The sequence below is a fragment of the Odontomachus brunneus genome, unplaced genomic scaffold, assembly GCF_010583005.1.
Source record: "Odontomachus brunneus isolate Ranch 3 - 2012 unplaced genomic scaffold, Obru_v1 Obru_scaffold_020, whole genome shotgun sequence".
NCBI lineage: Eukaryota > Metazoa > Arthropoda > Insecta > Hymenoptera > Formicidae > Odontomachus > Odontomachus brunneus.
The window spans coordinates 757,568-777,989 of NW_022639470.1; the positions used below are offsets into that span (position 1 = coordinate 757,568).

General features: G+C 40.9%; 1 protein-coding gene across 1 annotated transcript; it reads right to left on the bottom strand.

Annotated features, from left to right (window-relative positions):
• Positions 1-5,201: 5,201 nt before the first annotated feature.
• On the bottom strand, positions 5,202-6,921 carry LOC116842027. Its single transcript, XM_032810668.1, has 3 exons — positions 6,801-6,921; positions 5,861-6,111; positions 5,202-5,558 (listed from the first exon to the last, which is right to left on the bottom strand). Exons 1-3 carry the CDS (start codon positions 6,919-6,921, stop codon positions 5,202-5,204), a joined length of 729 nt encoding a protein of 242 aa, XP_032666559.1.
• Positions 6,922-20,422: the final 13,501 nt, after the last annotated feature.

Below are 20,422 nucleotides of genomic sequence, written 5' to 3' on the forward strand. Positions count from 1 at the left end.
TCATCTGATCCCCAGATAACAAGGAAAAAAATTCAGTTACTAGCGGAATTGCTTTTCCCGTATAGCTATGAGACCGATATAGTAGCGACAATAGCAAGAATTTCAGTTACCGTAGCAAATTTTTCATTACAGCGACAAATATATCTTCAGTAAATCGTAATTGGTTGCGTCAAAGAAAACTCTTTCTTCTCTCCGTGTATCAATTTTTACACGCTTGAACGACATAATCGGCTCAAACCCATCCACCTGTCACGGGTATTATCCGCTTCATCCCGAATGCCTTTTCGATCCATGTACCCTTGCGTGAGGAAAGTGTGGAAAGACGGAATTAATTAAACGCATTCGGGCAGAGATGAGCGAGGCTTCCTCCCCGGAAGGGCGATTGTATCATCAGCCCTCGTTATGAGTTTATCCCTGCGAGTCGACGAGCTTTTCCAATGTCAATAATGATGCGTTAGGGTACTTATCACCGCATCAAAGAAGACATAAGCTTAAGGAGCCCTATAAAGAGTTAAATTTTACGAGGCTGTACGAGGGAAGCGCATCAAAAGTTTATCAATCTGTTGGTCACGATAGATTCACCTTATCTATTTCACTCTGTCTCTTCTTCTTTCCCTCTTTTTTTCACTGTCAATCCAACGTCGCCATTGCACTTCGTCGTCATGCACGCACGAGAGAATTTACGCGAAAGCTTTTTATAAACTATTGTCTCGTCGATTATATGAAGAGTCGCGCAGAGCGTAACGTCGATTCTATAAGCGCGCTGTTAAAGTCGTCAGAATGAAATCACTTCGCGGATGTGATACCGCGCTCTCTGCCGCCGCTCGTGCACACTGCCGACCGAATGTGGCATTCTTACGTCTTTATTTTTATCACGCGAACCGTGCGACGCGATGCGGCTAACGAGGTCCTTCGATTTCTCCCCTCTGGGGATGACTCTCTGCACGACAGACTACGAAACGACGCAGAGGATTTCCATCTTTGCTTTCGACGATCCTGAGAACTCCCCGGTGAGGAGTACTGTCCTTTCGTCATTGTCGTCATCGTCGTTTTCAAGGGATTCAGTCCCAGATCTGTCTCGCGAACGTGAGACTTCCGGCGACCGCGCTCGTAATTCGAAAGGGTGAAGGCTCGCCTACAATACGCGGAGTAAACTTAACCTTAAGTTGGAGTACGAAGTAGAAATATTTTATTTTGCTTAGGCCTTCCCCTTTTCTCGAGGTTTTTTACACCAAAAGTATCTCTTTTAAGACGATGCTGAATATCGATCTAACGCAATTTCGTAGTCCTCTATTATTAATTATGTATCAAATTGAAAATGTTTTTGCAGGGTAAAATCATAAACGTTAATGAGTGGCTAATACTAAACAATTGCATGAAATTAACAAATAATTTCTTATAATCAGTCGGTAAATAAAAAATTTTTTATTGATTCCGTGCAACAGTTTAGTATTCGCCATTCATTAATGTTTGTACTTTCACCCTGTAAAATTACTTTCAAATTGATACATTCAATTAGAAGAAAAGAAAAACTACGAAACTACGTTATGTCAGTATTCAGCATCGCCTTAAGGGGACGCTAGAGACAAACGCCAAAAACGTGAATGACGTAGAGACAATCGTTACTAATACAATCACGCTATCCTTTTCATATTTCTTGTACATATAGATCTTATGTAAAAAAAAACGAAGCGTTGTTTTATTTTGCCATATTTAGCAGTATACCTAATCATACATATATAGAAATATTTCTGCAAATTTTTCCGATATTTTTAAGCTTCTAAATTCGGATAAAAGTACAGGAATGTTCTTAAAAATGTTTCTGAGCGAAGCAAACTCGTGTATGTTTACTTTAACTGACAGCGTATGACAGGCAAATTTACACTCAAAATGTCAACTTTGAAATCTTGTATCATTTTTGTCATGCATTGAGCAATGCTTCAACTCACTTCTCGCACCATTTCGATTGTATGAGAGTATTTATAATTCTATGCAGCCAATACAACGTAAATTGTGCGGAAAATAGTCAATATTCTGTCGGTAAAGATTTCCAGCATCTTCTTAAAAGAAATGCTTCCGGCGTAAGGGGGATAGAGTATGGGTGTAAGCAAGATAAATTATTTTTATTTCTCATTCCAAATCTGCACGCCAAGCTCCATACTCCGCGTATTTTAAACGAGCCTTGAAAGGTGGCGGTAGTCCTCGATGCACCAGGTGCATCGTAGTATGCGGAGCATCGACAGCTTTCATGACGCCACGCGCTTGTTTGCGGAACGGTGTTTGCGTTGATGATACAATTGTATGCACGATGTAGGCTTTGGCCAGCGCGGCCACTCGTATGTTGATGGCAACGACGTGCATAGGCTGCGCGCACGCTGGATATCTCTGTTTGTCCACGCAGGGATATGCGTTCGCGATAGTAGGACACGATGTTCGATTCCGCCGGTCCGCTATTCGCCCCAGAATTACTAAGAAGCCCCTCGATCATCCTGATTCTGAGTCGAGGGCGAGCTAACGCGACAGACTTGCGCTGCTGATACGTAGGCCTCGCTCGTTATTTTACTCTCACGACATTGCGCGTAAATCACTATTGCGTAAATAGAACGCGATGCATGTTGAATCATGACGGGTGTGTGCAATTAGGTTGTTACTTAAATAAATATTCATTAATTGGACACGCCGCGTATATTAGTCCCGCACGTTATGGCAATTACAACACCGTCGGTCATTTAAACGCGTTAAAAGTTACGCCGCTCGGATAAATATCTATCAATTAGATACGTTATTACGCTGTGTTTCAGTTGTTTGCGTGGGATAATTAATACATATTTATTCGGGTGACATGGTCGCGCTGGTATGCCGACGAAACGAGCGAACATGATCGTCGCCGCGTCCCCATGTCTCCCTCGTTCCCTTGTCTACCTTGTCGTTCGGAGACGAATCGTTAGAAATCGTTAGAAATCGCGCAACTTATCGCGGTAACGCGTATATCGCGGCTATTGGCTCGCGAAGTGGCGACTTTAGAAGCGGGCTTTCTGAAATACGGGGGCGAATGGAGTTGCCGGAAAGTATTAATGCGAGGTATGAAGTAAGATAAGTGAGCCGCGGCGGCCGTTACGCGTTCCCTCGCGGCCGGATATCCGGGATCGCGAAACTAATTCCAGCCCTCTAATGGTTCTGCCAATAGCAATTTCTGTAAGACTGAATAGTGATTCTCAGATATTAAGAGCGAGAAACTTTCCTTCGACGTCGCGAGGGCGAACGCAGGTCTCGCCCGTGCAATTTCCGTTCACACCCTTCTCGCCCTCTCCCCTCCCCCCTCTCTCTTCCTCTCTCGCTTTCTCCCTCCTATCCCATTCTATTCTCATCCTTGTTCCGTTCTTCTGGCTATTCCCGAACGCTCGGTAGAGGCATTAAACACCTAATGGGCTTTTTTTCGATACGTCGATAGCGAAAAGAACCGCAATGATTGATTTTCGTCTAACTACGGCAAAACTTTTTATTTCGAGTGCCGTGAAGAACAATTCAATCTAAACCAGATGGAAACCGCAGAGCCGTTTATAAAAGTCTACCCTTAGTCATTTAATATAGATGCCGTTCGATTATCGTTGAGAGAACCACCGATTTTACAAGGGTTTGTGTAACGCATGGAAAATTGTATAGGGTGTAAGAATATGTATATGCATATATACAAAATATATTTTGAAGAAAATATTTAGTAAACAAAGATCAAAAAATCAAAATGGAAGCACACAAATAACTTGCATTATTAAAACTAGAAATAAATATTTGTAGCCCTAAAAAGATTGATTCTCTTCGACCTCTGTTTAAAAAATGTTTTATTCATTATAATAAATACTATTATTTGTGTACTTAAATTTAATATTAAATAAAATACTAAAATTGTGTGTTTTGCTCTCTCACAAATGCATCCTATTTAATCCAAATAAAAAACAAGGTAATATTGATGAAATCATATGCACCAAGTATTTTGGTTTAAAATACGAAAAAATGTTTTTAGTATACTCTCAGTCTTCTGTTTTTTGTAAAATTTAAACTATTTTTTTGAACATCTTATATATTTGATTGTCCTTTTATTATTTTTATTCTCTCTCTCTCTCTCTCTCTCTCTCTCTCTCTCTCTCTCTCTCTCTCTGTCCCCCCTCTCTCTCTCTTTCTCTTTCTCTTTGTTTTGTTAGAATAGTTTGTATTTATTAAATAAATTCATATATTCGCGTATCGATTACTCGCACCCAGGCAACATTTCATACGTTGAATAATTTAATCGTCATTCGCGCTGTGCGTAGCGAGCGACACTTTTGTAAAAAAACATTTCCAAGTATTTAACTTTATCGTTAATAATCCTACTCTTTCTCGATGCATACATCTCTGATCTGTAGTTTCGCGTTTCGAAGCGCGTTACCGTCCAGCCGTGTTTCTTCCGCGCGTCAATTTCTGACGCGCGACATCTGTACGACATAATCGAGCGATTCATCGGGAATGTGTCGCGAGATACGACTATCGTGCCGGCATCGAGAACACGTCAAGTAGCAAGAAAAAGTGAGAGCAGTTTTATGACAGGATCAGGAGGTAGCGAGACGCATACCGTCGCATCTTGATCGCGGCGGCGGTTCGTTTCTTTCGCGGACCATTATTCCGCGTCGTTACGCCTGAGAATTTATCATTTCGCCGTTCGATATACAAACGATGCGCGCAGTCAGTGTGGTGTGAACGTGCCGATATCGTATCCACTTCCGGCAAATCTCGAGAGATACAGCGTCCCGTGAGCACGTCCTATCGCGACGTGCATCAACGTCGCGGGCAATCTCAGCGCGGTTGCCCAAATTCGCTCGCGCCGCTCGTGCATCTTGAGAGCTTATCTCTTTCGACTTCCCGTTCCCGGACGTGATTTTCAATTTCCTCCTTTCCGTCGGTGAGGACGTCGACAACATCGGCGGCAGCAGCGACGGAGGCGGCGGCGGCGGCGGCGACGACGACGACGACGACGACTACGACGACGACGACGACGACGGCGGCGGCGGTGACGGCGCAGGGCCCGATAGAAATTTTCGGCGAGCCCGCTGATACCAAATTATCTTTCCTTAAGACGCACAATTTACGAGAGGCAATATGGCCTCTCAGTGTCCAATAAAGAATTCCCTTCAGGCCGCGAACAACTGGAAAAAGCGCCGGTCCGGTCCTCAATCGTCCAGCTCCTTTTGTATCTGCACAAAGGTTTTGCCCTTCGTCTCCGGCATAATACGGAGAATTACGGCGGTGCATATCACCACGTTCACGAAGTACCACAGAAAGGGCGGCATCGGGCCGTAGCCCCATTCGACGGCTATCAGAATGTAAGTCTTGCACGCTATAATGTTAAAGACTGCGCTGGTGATGCCTTCGACGCAAGTGGCGAGCGCCTTGATCTGGATGGCGAATATCTCGGACTGTACGGTTATGTAGAGACCCACCGCGCCGCAGTTGTTGGCACATATCAGTATTATTGTCATGATAAAGAGCACCATCAAGTACGCCGACATGTCCACGTACAAGTAGTCCTTTGCGTAGAAAAACATGGCAATCACGCCATGAGATTCACCAGGAGATTCGCGGCCGCTACGACGACACCGGAAAATAACAGTAACTGCCTGCGGCCCATCCGATCGACCAACAAGCGGCCAACAACACAAAGATTACTTGCACCACGTCAAGCACTATGGCGATCGTATGATCGAAGAAAACGTTCAGCTCATTCGTCAGCGATTTGAAGATGAGTTGAACATACGAGAGTGTAGAAGCCGCTGAATTATATGTTGGACAGGATAATATTGATGATAAAGGCACGCCGATTGGCACGCACGGTTAACAGCTCCCTGAATCTGCGTGTTCTCCGCCGGCTATTGGACTTGACCGTTTCGAGGACGAGCTCCACCTCGTCCGAGACATCTGTCTTGCCGCGCAGCTTCTCCAACACCGCCTCAGTGTCGTCTGTTCTGCCTTTCATGGCCATGTAATACGGTGATTCCGGCATAAAGCAGAACATGACGAGGAAGACGACAGTTATGCTCATGAAGATGGCCGATATTGACATATATGGCACAGTCACGTAAGCTATGAGAATACCGATGTTGAATAAAATTGAATTTAGCAATAGCGTAGTCCCTCGCTAGCACGGCTACTTCTGTGACTTCCGCGCTGTATATCAGCAGAAGGTTGATGAATATGCCGATAGCTATGCCATTCAAAAATCTCATCACGTATATGACTTACAAAATGTAAATTTATGAAATGTTTACGCATTCCAATTTTTTTCAGGTACAACGTTCTGCATGTTTTGCTACTGTTTCTATTAATGTTGGATAAATTCCTAACGTCCAAAACAAGACGACTCTTTGACCAACTACTTGGTTTTCAGAGCAATTACTCCAGATAACTATTAGGAAACTGACACCCAAAATATACGTACATAATACGTACAGAATACGTACAGAGAAAATATTGTAATAAAAATTACAAAATTTTTGTAATCTTGAACCATATACAGAATTATAGCTGGAATTACTATATATGTTTAAAAATATTATACACGTTTTATAGATTTTCGCACAGAGGGTTAAGAAGCATTCGCCGATAATGTTCACGAAGCAATTCGCGCGTCAAGAATATATTCGTCTTACTCAAATGTTCATAGCGATCATGATAAAGCCCCAGCCAACTGCCATTGGCAACGCATTCATCAGCATGATTTTTTCCTTCTTAGTTTATCGACTAAGTACATGCTTAACAACGTATCAGGTAACCGATGGAGATCAAAACTACCAAGATATTAGCGTCGGAGGCGATAACCGGAATCAGCGAGTTCGGCGCCGTGAGTACTATGATACCGAGCGAGTTCCATCCGTGAACCAATCCGTTGACCATGCTCATAATCATACCTGAATTTCGCAAAATTGCAACGCGTCAATGTCACGGAGCCCGCGAAGCAGAACAAGTTCGCGAATTCGTCGCACAGAATAAGAATCGCTTTTACAGGTGAAGCAGATTAGTTACGTTCAGGTCTTTGAGCCTTCCGACTTCGTGTACTTTCCCTTCTCGACACTTATCTCTTTTATGGCAGTGTGGTAACACGTCAAAGGAACGCGTCGAAGACAAAGAGAGCGGAAGAGGTTTGATTTCGCGATCTCGCGATACTGAAATATTAGGTTGAAGCTATCAAGATAACACAATGAATCGCGCAGTTGACGTCAAAATACGACATGAGGCCGCCTCGACTCTGAATTTATTTACGATAGCAGTCGTGTACAAGCATTCGACATCTCGTCGGTAGATCTTGACTTCTTCGTCTACCCTCCGTACTTTCGTAATCAAATATGCCCGTTCCCCGGTCTTAGCATGTATGTTACATTGCGTTGTCACCGTCGTCTTCGAATAATACATGTCTTATCCCAAATGAGCCAATGTCTTATTCGTGTGCTCGCGATCGAGCGGAATAATTTCAGTGAATTTCCGCATCAAAACTAGTTGATTTGACTCGTTTATTTCGTAGGAGTGGCCATCAAACATCAATATATCATTAATAAAGTATATTATACTAGCATTAATATGATCTCTCTCGTACGAGAAAAGGGAACATAATCCTACGCAAATACGACGGGAATGTCGATAAAGAACGCTAAAGCAGGTCGCGCATATGATGAATTATATGACTTTCTGGTTTTCTTTTTCTCTTCACACTTGATTGCTTTAGTTATAAAATATGCTTGTCAAGACGTTAAATATTGAGATAAAGTGATACAACACTAAACACATCTAACATTATTGCATGAGGCACTCCATTAATAGATATTAACTCTTTAAGTATCACTGGTACCAATAGAGACCACTTAGGATCGGGCAGTTGAAACCTTATAAATGTGCTGTTTAGAGTATTTTTTACAATATTTCATTTAAAAAAAGTTATTACTAGTTAAAAAAAGTTATTACTTAGTAAAAGTTATTACTTTTACTAGTTAGTAAAAGTTATTACAATACTAGAATGTTTCATGAATTTTGCGCCTTAAAGGGTTAAATTAATTTTCACATATTTGTACTCGTCTATGCTATTACTGCTATGTCTTTGTACTCTGCTTTATTTTCATTCATTTACGCTTCACAAAGAGCGCGAGCGCTTCTCTCCCACGAAATACATCAAGAATATTTTATGACGCTTTACCCGATATTTTTATCAGCAACCCGATAATTGCTCACGCGATTGTATTATGCTGTTATGGCATCTGTTTCACTGAATTAATTTTCACAGTGTCGATCAGTACGTTATATTATTGTTCGTGTAGTCTTCTTATTCTGCACTATTGAGCAAAATGGTCACGTTGCTGCATGTTTGTATTTTGATTATTACAATATAAAAAAAGTATACGGTTGGCAGAGGGTTGTGACGGCCATTAACATATAGAAAAAAGCTGCCTATATCATATTTGTATAGTCACTCACAACAATTAATTGTCTCAGACATTGTAACTTCGAAATTCTGGAATATAGGACATTTAGTCCCAGTCTCTCCTACTTTTGTGGCAGGATGCTCTCTTGCTAGAAGAAATTTTTACATTCAGTTTGAAATAGGTCTCAATGGTTAACATGTGTCTCATGAATCTTTAAATATGAAAGCTCACAAATAATTCTCGAGAAAATTCCAATAACAAGATACGTGTTCAAAAGATAGACCCATATTTTACAAACCTTCTCTCGCTTTCTATCACGAGCATTAAAGCGGACGAAAAGTAAATAACATTTATCTGCACTGTGAAAATAGCCACGACTAGAGACTTCATCTCGACAGGACAGATTTGCCTCGCGAACAAGAAATAACCGCGCGCGTGCACCGATTGAACTTCGATATCGCAACAATCGATAACAAATATCGACGGTTCCACCTGTCAGATTTATAGACACGTAAAGTTCTTTAATGACCCTTCTGCTCAATAAAATTCGATCCGGTTCTTTGACACTCGATATTTCTAGTCATGTTCATTCAACTCAATATAATTGTCTCCGAGCAACAATATAATTGTCTCACCAAAAGAAGAACTCCCTCCTATTTTCAAATTTCGGCGAAACAAATATTTATAAGAGAGAAGTAGTTCGTACATTCGATCCGAAAGTACGTACTATTACATTTTTAAACACACGTCGTAACACACAAATATAAACCGACGATGGAAGGAAAACGCCAGGTGCTCTAATTCCATTTGTAGTTTCATCGCAGTACATACGGCTGTCGCTATTGGTGGACGATTACTCTCGGCAGGCAGGCACAGTTTTACATACTTTTGCTCGCGCAATGCCCGCACTGATTCCGCCGTTTTCGTTAGAAAAAAAAAAACAAACGCACAACGGCGTCGACGGCGCCGTACGCTATTGTTTGCATGGACCGACTCCTGTTTTTAACGTAGTCGCGCGCTGTTAGTAGAACAAATATTTTTACGCGGGCGTGCATGAAACCGATGCGCACCCGCCGCGTTGTTTGCGAGAACGCTATTGTGTGTTAACCACGGAGAGTCCTCTTCCTTGCCGCAACAACGATGACGGAGACAGCGGCGGCACGATTTTCCTCCGACTAACGATACAATAACGCGTTTCCCACGTTAGAAACAGAATTACGGCAGACTAGCTAACTGGAATTCGGCGTGTTCACGCCCAGCTGCGAAATCGTCGACTAAACTCGGGTTTAATCTAGCAGCGGATTAGTAATATATCGGATTGACGAGCACGCATTTGCCGCCAATTATTGGCTTGTAATTAATTCGATATATAGCAGAAGCGGGCTTGCCTTCAAGGTTGGCTCTTTCGAAAATTGCATGGACGCGAAACGCGTCCAAACGAGTACCCGGAACTAATAAAAACGTTTGGTTCGTTTTTCTTCTTTTCAGTGAAATTTGACTTCGTTGCGTTCGATGAAAACGAATATCCCAAAAATAACTCTAGTTGCAAGATGCTATTTCCTGTGTAATACCATACTCTAAGCAAAAACTTTTACCGAAAAAAGTATTTCTTTTTTAATGAAGTGGACTATAAATTAATTGGAAATCTATTCGATACTATTCTAACTTTGTCCTTGTGAATCAAGAAGAGTATATTTAGAGGTCTAAATGACCCCAGAGATATATTGTTCGATTTTTTTTAGTATTTATTTTAAAAGGAATAGTGATATACAAAATCGCGAAATGGACTTTTTAGAACATAGAACACTTTTTCCCTGAATTTTATTAAAATTGAAATAGTGAAAAAATAGAAAAAAAACTGTTTATTAATTTAATAGTAATAAAGTAAATTTTCGAATCTCTCCAAATTTTGTATTAATATTCTCTATTTTGGGAGCGAATAAAGTTAAGCGACGTGTTACTAAGCTAAAATACAGTTACTTGTAAATCTATAATATTATATGTTGTTTCGAATAATAAAAACAATTTTCGTTTATAAAGAGATTGAAATCAAACATATAAGCAGACAAAATAAAGTTAGCCTATATTTAAAGACCGGTAGAAGGATTATGAAGACCTCTTGCGGTGACCCCGAAACTACTAACCAGGATACATATTTTATATGTGGCCTTTTTTGCCTTGCGCTACCGGAAAACTTAAGCAAGCTACCAAAGCAAGGTGGCTACGTTGCTGCATGTTTGTATTTTGGTTATCATAAAACAAAATATGCATGAAACTTTAACTGCGAACATGTTTTACTGTAAAAAAATGTTATGTTAAATTTTTGTATAATTTTAAGCATTTAAGCGAATAAACTCTTTGAGGATATTATGTTTAGAATATTTTCCTCTTAGTTTCAGAAGAATCCTCTTGAGAGCATATGTAGACTAAATTCCGTTAAGAATGAGATTATATTTTTTCGGGTGAATTATTTATTGTGTCCAAATAATCACCGTCATCGTCGATTATCTCTCACTAGCATTTCACAACGGAATATAATCAACATTGCTACCTGCGTTACATGTGTATGGCGCTTTTTATTTTCAATTTTAATTCTGATTCATTTCATTTATTTTTACTTGAAAATCGAACCGAACAACTAACTTGATACAAACGCAGTCATGGTTTACAGAAGAAAAAGAAGAAGATTCGTTCCACCCATAACACTCAATAAGAAGAGTAGCCAAGAATCCGAATGAACAGTACGATCGTGAGAAGCAATGCTATTACACGATTATTCGAGGATCTTATCTAATTGTTCCTCTCGCTTTCGCGTGAAATTGCATCGACTCACGCTTACGAGAAGGACTCACGGTTTCGAGCGAGACTCGTCTATTCTTTCCGTCCTTCGCCAATACGAAGCAGTCGACAATGCAATTAACCGTCCAAATAAGGGAGCGCACTTTTCTAAGATTGTGTAGAAATTCGATCGCGAAGTTCACAAGCGTCTCGACTAGAGAGAAAGAAAGAAAGAATCAGCGAGTTTTGCTGCGCCAATGACCCGTCTTTAAGTTAGAGAATTCGCACCCACCTTCGCCGTCGCGCGACCTTTTGCTAAGACATATTCGCCAGGGATGCGTTGCGGTATTCGTTTGAGCATGCGAGAGGGATAAACATCGCGGAGGGATGAAACGCCCGAATTCCATCACTTTAGCGAGATACTGCTACTGTCGTCCCCGAAACAACCTGCTCGGAAATCGATTGGTCTCTCTCTCTCTCTCTCTCTCTCTCTCTCTCTCTCTCTCTCTCTCTCTCTCTTGCCTGGACCGATGAGACAGGTTTCTACATTGATATTCAGTAGCGGGCGTCGTCTCGTCGAACCGTCAAGAAATTTTACTCGGGACATCGCAACACGCCTTCCCCGTGGAATCGCTAAGTTCCGCGTCGACAACGGCGCACGGGATATCGAATAATTATACGAGTCGACGTAAGTAACCCGACAACGGGCACGAGCGGAATTCGTTATCCGGCGCGCAGCCGGGCTGACGTCGAGACGGAATCCTCGGACGGTTCTTGTTCCGCGCACGAACGCAATCGATTCATTCTCCGCAGTTGCTAATTATGCGAAACGGACATCGCCGGCGACGGGGGAAACGATGATGGACGAAACGTCGCGCAGACGGAATTTTTCGCTGTTGTTTTTCGCGTTCGCCACGATATCGTGTTATTACACGTATATTTATCTCTATATCATTATTACGAATTCGCATCGTTGATGTTGCGCGTCATTCCGCACGGAATGCGTTGTGCAATATTGCTTTCGAATGCTCGCTCGCTCTTTCTCTCTCTCTCTCTCTTTTATTCATTCCGCTGCGGTTAGCGATTAGTCCATAATCGTTTGTTTTGCGCGTACGAAGGAAATAGAACAAAACTGACCGCGCAATTTCGTCGATGGTAATTTCAACGTAAGGCGATAGCAACGACCCGATAGAATGTGCATATCCGTTTTTTTTTTCTATTTCGCACAATGAAAACCATATCTATAACCGTTCCGGGGCAACAATCAAAGAGCGAGCGTGGCTGATGCAACGGAATGGCTTTGATCGTTCTATTAAATATACCTTGTCTATTGTGTAAATCCATACCGGCCGTACTATATACGGGTAGTGGGATATTTCTGTTCGACGATGAAAACGATTGTTGATATTCCGGCCCACTTGTGATACCCCCTCCTCCTCCCCCCTCCCTCCCCCGACTCCCGGCAGCGGCGGAGGATGAGACCGGGCGCATTCGGGTATTAAAACCGAAATATCAAATCAACAGTGGGGAGTGAGCGCGTGTATTCGCACGATTTTATAAATTTGCCTCGACCGACGGATACGACCCACCGCGTTGCCAAACAGAAAACTATTGCGCAACAAACCTCAAATGGCAATAAAGCTGTCCCGTGTAAATATTTATTAATTTTCAAATATTTAGTGTTCACCAGACCAGCCGATATGGACGGAGATATCGGAGACTCGACACTATTTTCGTGCAATTTGTTGAAAAACATACCCTCGTATAGAAACAAAACAAAAAAATAAAGGGGGAAGGATATCCCTCGTCGATATATTGTATTTTTGCATCATGTGACCGCGTTTTTCGTGCACGTGCTTTGCGTGGTTCCGACATTTATCAGAAGATTTCTGTCGATCTAAGCCTTACTATGTGAACGTTCATCGAATTACCAACCTACGTGTCAATTACACGCAGTCGTGTGTGGAAGCAATTACCGAGTAGGAATCAATCTGTCCGCCGCTCCGTCAATTTTCGCAAATTCGATTAATATATCGGCTTTGGGACTGTGTGGCGACCATACACATCCAACTGGTGTGAATTAAATTATTTATTGGGCATTATGTCGCGAAAATAAATTCGAGCGTTACCACCCTCTCGACCCTTTCCCTCTCGTCTCTTCGCTTAATGACGAAATCGTGTTCGTTACGCGGCTCCTACAGTGAATAATAATGGTCAGTGTCGTCATTAGCGGCACGTCCTGCCTAAAGAAAGAAAACGCCCGCTCGATAGAACGCGCGAGATATTTATCCACTGTGAGATGTATTAATAAAAAGAGGAAAAATAGAGAGCGAAAAGAGAACGCACAAAGGAGGGAAATCGATGAAAAGTTAATAGAACGCGAAACGTTCGCGAGCAGCGAACGGAAATCCCGATTGGCACTTGAAGCTTCTCTGAAGGCGGACGGGGCTTGATATTAAATTAGAATATTCTCAACATATACGACGGGGCGCATAGATATATCCTCGGCAGCGGTGAGTCGGCTTCTACCAGCGGAGATGCGAGTGCATCCACCCGCCTTGAATATCAATTCCTCCCCTTGCCGTCGTAAGACGGAAATCTATATTCACGCGCGCGTCCACCTAAAGACCCGTGGCGTGCTGAATTTTTCGCGGGTATCGACTGATCGATTGCCATATTTCATATTTAGGACGGCTTATACATCGATAGGGAAATCGTTTCACGAGAATCGTAGATATTTAGAGAGCTGTTATACATAGACACACACACACGCGCGCATACCCGTATCGACAGATTTTTAATTTACAAGCGACAGAGAATCGAGCAATCTTGCTGATGTCTCGTTAACGATCGCAAACAGATAAAAAGTCGCGTGAAACAATTAGTCAATATTTACGATAAAAGTCAGTTGGGAAGTTCTGGCGCGATATCGCGGCCGATATTACCGAGAGTGCACGATCGTGGCTCCACAACTGCGGCTCTGAGATTCCGACGAACCGAAGAAATACGCGGCACGCGTATTCCTCATCATACATTCGCTCGTACTATCTTGCTTGTGAGATACCAAAGACACATACACGCGTTTTAAGAAGGCGCACACGCACGCATATATGCATACATGTTATCGCCGCGGCACGAATAATAACACGCGTGCATCGTCACGCGGCTGCCCGTTCCCTCCCACGAAATTCCGACGTTAGGAAATGCACGAGGGTGGCGAAAATCAAGCTCGGCAAGGTCCCGTGGCGTGTCTGGCGACCGTAAGAAATGATAACACAGGCAGACGCGAGGCTGGCCGCGTATGCGGCACATGCATAACCCGCGCGCGTCTATGTGCACCCACGACGCACCCCTGTGCAGCGCCGCGGATGTCTCGCGCGGATGTATGGCTCGCCGAAGGGGGATATTTATGTGTGCCGTAGCGTGAGCACAAAGCATACCAGCTCCTGGCCGAGTAGGTAGCGTAGGTGGGTAGGTAGACAGGCAGGCAGGTAGGTGGAGAACCAGGCCCTTCTTAACCCCGCGGCCGCGTGAGCAATCTCTCTCCTCCCTTGGTCAAACCAGCCGTCGAGCGCACTACGCACGAACGAGCAAACGAGCGCGCACTCTCGTGGCGAGACGACCGTTACTTCGACGTGTAATTCTCCAGATTACCATCGGATTGAGTAATTTTGCCCTAATCGCGCGCATGGCCGAATCCTTTCCCTCGTCGAACGGCGGGGTTGGCGGCTGCGGCGATTCGTTCCACGTGCATTCGCCGTATATTAATACGCTCGTTCCGTCGTCGCATGCGCCACGTCAACCGTCGTAATTTCTCGCGCTGCTATTTTTAATAATACCCATGTCGCTCGATTACAGTGTGATCGACAACGTGTGGCCAATCTTATACGGTACTAGTTTAAACTACTCGACATTGCCCAGATTATCACACTGCCAAGGAGATGAAATCAGGAAGGTATAGGTTTCTTCATGGTAGCCTATATTTTCTGCAGTCTCCTCTATGCAGAGATAACTATGCAATATTTTGTCCAAATGTTCAAAGGGTTTAGGAGTTAATACAGGGAGAATATACAGTCATTCTATTATACAGGGTGTCTATGATAATTTCACACAAATATTATTTCTACACCATTTCTACTACAATGTTGCGTCTGGACAATTCGATATCTTGATTTTTCGATATGGAACTGCATTAATTGAGTCTGGTGTACATAAAGTAAGTACTTGTGAGCCGAATAATTCGAAGTACCGTAACTATTCCCTTATTAGTCTATATTCCTTGCCTAAATTAAATAGTAGTACACTCGTGGGCAGTAAAGCTGACTAATATGTTCTATGTCAATTTCGAAATGTATCCTGTTCATCCAATGGGAGAATTCTCCCGCTGGATAAACGGGATACATTCTTCTAAAACTCACATGAAACATACTCGCCAATTTTTTCATACACGACTGCAACACACCGATATCTGTAAGTTGGTATGCAATGTTGTAAATCATTAATTTTTTTAAATATTTTATATTCCACTAACGTATAAGTAGCTTACTCGAAACTGACGTCAGTGTATAATTAAAATCGCAGATACCAGTACATCTGTCGGAATCTCTCTAAGAGGAATAAAATTAAGGTGAATGTGTGCGATTCTTCATGCAAAAGACTTCTTCAATTCTCGTGTCCTATTTTCGGTCCTTTCCCTCATTAATTTTTTAATTACAGCTACACGTATATTTCCTTCCTTTGTAATTATTGCAAGTAAAATTTGTGAATTTGACTTTAAAACTTCTTTTGCAGCTGTATATAAAATTTCCAGTCGTTAAAAATGCGTAGACGCGTTAGTGGATACTTCAGTGGACACTTCAGCGAGAATAATCGCACGAGCTCTCTCGAGATTAGAATATTACAGGCAGCTACGGAAATTGCGCCCGCGCCGAGAGAAAATGCAACGGTGTCTTATTCTATCGTACGTGTATACATCACGTATATATGATAGAATATGATAGATGATAGAAAGAAACGTATATAATGATAGATGATAAAAAGAAACGTATATTTTCTTCGCGTCTCTCAAAGTCTCCCTCTCCAGCATAGAATAACGTTAAATAACGTTTCGAGAATGTACATGTGTGCATTGACCACTTGAAGTTGGTCTTCCTCGGGACTGATATCAAAAAATGAAGCCATATGAGAGTCCGAATCGAGCGCGTTTCTTGACGGAACGAAGATCCGAGTCACGTCTTGCAATCCACTGTGATTCAACTCGACACATTTAATAGATCCCAGACGAAGCCTTAATAGTAAGGGGTTGCGGTACGGTCAAGTGGTTAGTCCCGATGACGACCTGAGCAGGTTCAGGAGCGATGGTCGCGATAGAGGCGTCGTATAGTTCGGAATTAATAGCGTGTGAACTAATTCGAATGTCTAATAAATCTCGAACCATTCCTCTCCCTCTCTGTCTGCTTCTCCCCCCCCCCCTTCGGCGGTGGCTGCCGATTGCTTTAGCTTGCACCAGCTGAATTTCTCCAGGTTTCCAGGAGAGAGATTGAGATAGTGATAGAGGCAGAGAGGGAGGGAGCAGTCAGATAAATTCGATTAACCTCGCGAGTTTCGTTAACAACTAACGTTCAACTAACGCGATTACTTCTAATTCCAATTTGTCACCAAGAAGCCGTTCGCGGCGAGCGGTAACTTCCGTCCGGCGAAGAATACGGAATTGAAGCCTCGAACGAATGAACGAACGAACGAACTGGGTCAATCCACCGCCACCTCCTCGCGTCTTCTTACCATCCAACCCCTCGCCATCGTCTCCTCCCTCCTCCCGCGGGCACGCGACGAAGTTTCGAGTCTCACGGGTCTCTACGTGTAGGTGTAGGGTATCGGATCCATATTGTTATCAAACTGAATGGTTGACAAATTACGCCGACGAGTTCTCCGAGATGCGATATCGAGCGTCGAATAGATGCGCGTCGCTCTATTCACGATGATGCATCTCGTTCAGTATTATATCATACGTGCATTCATTACGAATCGTGTGAATCGTGAAGAGTCTCCTCCCGCTCCGAGTGAGAAGAGTGAAACGTCCGCGTGGTGCTTTTAAATTCTGTCTCCGAAGTTCTTGGGGTGTTTAAGACGCGATGTTATATACGCACGTTTCTACACTCATACGATTGGATCGAAAATATCTCGATTTACAGATCTCTCCGACTATTCGTATGAGGAGGCAAAACTGATTTTTCACTTTCACAAAGTGGCGAATAATGGATCTGATAACTTCCGCGTCTGTGCAGAAGGACTTGCTAAGAGTAGATGACTGCGCGAGGCCAAACTTTCGCCATGAAGCGTCAGTACGCTTCAGTCGAAATTTAGATGCTACGTTAAGTCTGTAAATATCGCCGAACTTGTAGCTCAGTGAGGAATCTCGAGATACGACGTTTAGGTAGACTATTGTGCTCTTTTGGTGCTACGAATCGTAACTTATTGCCGTTTTCTCTCTAAAGAAGAGACTTGAAGAAGATCTTATTGAAAGCATTTACCCTGTTCGAAATTTGAATTCTACATTAATCCTGCAAATTCCGTCAAATATAAAAAGTTAATGAAAAATCTCGAAATCTACAAGCTAGTAACCTATCTTAATATTGAAGACGAGTGTTTACTGCCGTTTTCTCTATGTAAAGTATCTCGAAGAAGAGCATTCGTTCATAAACTGTTTAAAGATATATTGTCTTAAAAATTATCTATTATCTTAAAAACATATAATAAAGATTTTGAACAGCATCCTGGCCGCTCCATCGTAGCACATTGATACTAACACTTTACTTACACAAAACTTTAATTAAGTACTTCAAAAGAAAGAGTTTAATCACCCGAATAATAAATAACGCGCTGACATACGTAGTCAGTTGTATGCGCGTTGCTCGTTGGTTCGGACCTTAATGAAAGGATCTGGAAAAGTCTGCAAGCCACGAAAGTAAATTTAACTATCTTGAAGGTTCCGGATTAACTCTCTTAGTTTTTATATTGTTTAATAGTAAAGGAAGACAAAAATCAAATCGATCCGCTAGTTGGTTATGCTGTTGAAGATTAAGAGAAATTCGTTTAATATAATATCACATTGAATTCTAATACTTTAAAATAAAATACCGATCTGACCTAACATTGAATGAAAAATTACGTACAAATAACGTTTACATCATTTGTAAAAGCGCGAACCTGCTCCTTTAGTTTTCGTAGATTGAGGAATGATTTTTTTCATCAAGTTATTCAATATGGAGGCAAAAACATCGTTTCGGCTTTGGTCGCTCACAAAAGATGAAAAAATTGATATATGGTATTCAATAATAAATGAATAGAATACATAGAGCTTCTTTTTTAAAAGGAATTCTTTACATTTTTATAAAATACATTTCAATTTACATACAAGCAGATTGCGGTGCGAATTTTTTCACTATTTAACTTTAGAAAAAAAAAAACATCGCGTTTTAGATTAATTCGTCACAGAAGTTGAACGAGTTGTGAATAATATTTGTTAACAAATGAATAAAAAGCTTAAAATTTTCCCTTTGCAATATCACATTTTTTTATTTAAAATGTTTTTCATCGTAAAAATTCTACTCAAGTAGAAGATATAATTGAAAATACATTTGTCATTTTTCGTTTAACTTAATTATATTTTGGAAAACAATAGCACAATGTTATGATCTTATTTAATATTTTAAAAATAGAAATCAAATTGCAAGATACCTCTCGAATAATTCTCTTAGTCGTTTTTGCTGAAGTTATGGCTTAATAAATTTTAATATTACTATAGAACACACACAAACGTATATAATTTAACTAGCAATTCCTTAAAATAATATTTGAAACATATTTGAAAAATGTTTGATATTTCTAAGATATCATTACTTAGATAAAAATATAATTTAGTTTATAAAAATTGCTGTATATATATATATATATTAAAACTAAATATATTATCAATTGATATATATTGAACGTACATACAAAAAATGTGTGTATATGTGTTTGTTTATATATAGCCCAAAAATGTGAATATATATATATATATATATATATATATATACATACATACATACATATATAATATAATTTAATTAATTTTTGCATGTACTTTCACTGTGTAGAAACATTTATATTTCTATAAAGCCACAATACAATGTAAACTTTACAGAAAATAGTATTGAGCCGGTAAAATACAAATATAAAATTTATATTCTCGTACTAGATAATAACATTGACATTTTTTTATTCTATTTAAGTAAAAATAATTTTTCATTGGAGTTGTGATCCATTTTGCTACCTTTTGAGTTATATTTGATGAATCTGGCAACAGATCACTTTGCGCCATCTAACAGTGTCGAAAAGAAGTTCGTTAAAAAGGTTTAAATTCAGGCTAAGTGGGTTTGAAGTTTGACTAAAAGTAGAGAAAAACTTGAAAGCGACAACCAGCCTGATTTTAGGCATAGACAGTATATATAGACTGCATATTCTCAATGTTTCCTATAGCTTGAACGCGTTACAGAATAGAAAGAGATAGTATGCTTTGGATCACCATTCTGTCTTTTTCTAACGACGCATAATAGGCATAAGAAAAAAAATGTGGGAAAAGAATTGAGAGGCATAGAGGAGAAACAATAATATAGTGTATCAGAGAGAGAATAATTATCGATATATTAATAAAGTATTTCAAATAGGTATGTAATAGGTAAGTATTTTATATGTGTGTAATAAGGACGCTTCGAGGAAAACATACTATGTACGAGAACCATTGTAAATTCCCCCTCTAAACATAAAGAGAGACGTATCCCCACCACGTGTCGTTAGAAAAAGATAGAATGGTGATCCAAAGCATGTTATCTCTTTCTATTCTGTGACGCCCGCTCAGCCCAACAAGCAGTCTATATACAAGGTGGGCCAAATGTATAAATATACACATGAATAAATCTTCAGGATAGGATTTTCGGAAAAAATGACCTCAACAAAAGCTTAAAAGAAATATCTGATGGTGACCTTGGATTTGGTCCAAATCTTCAAGATTATTTGCAGGTCAACTTTGCTTATTTAAACAGAAACATATATTTTTTACGGAATTTTATTTTACGTAAAGAAACAAAAAATATTTGTTTGAAAAATTTTTATACGACATCTATTTTCTAAGATATATACGGAAATATCTACAAAATTTTTAGATT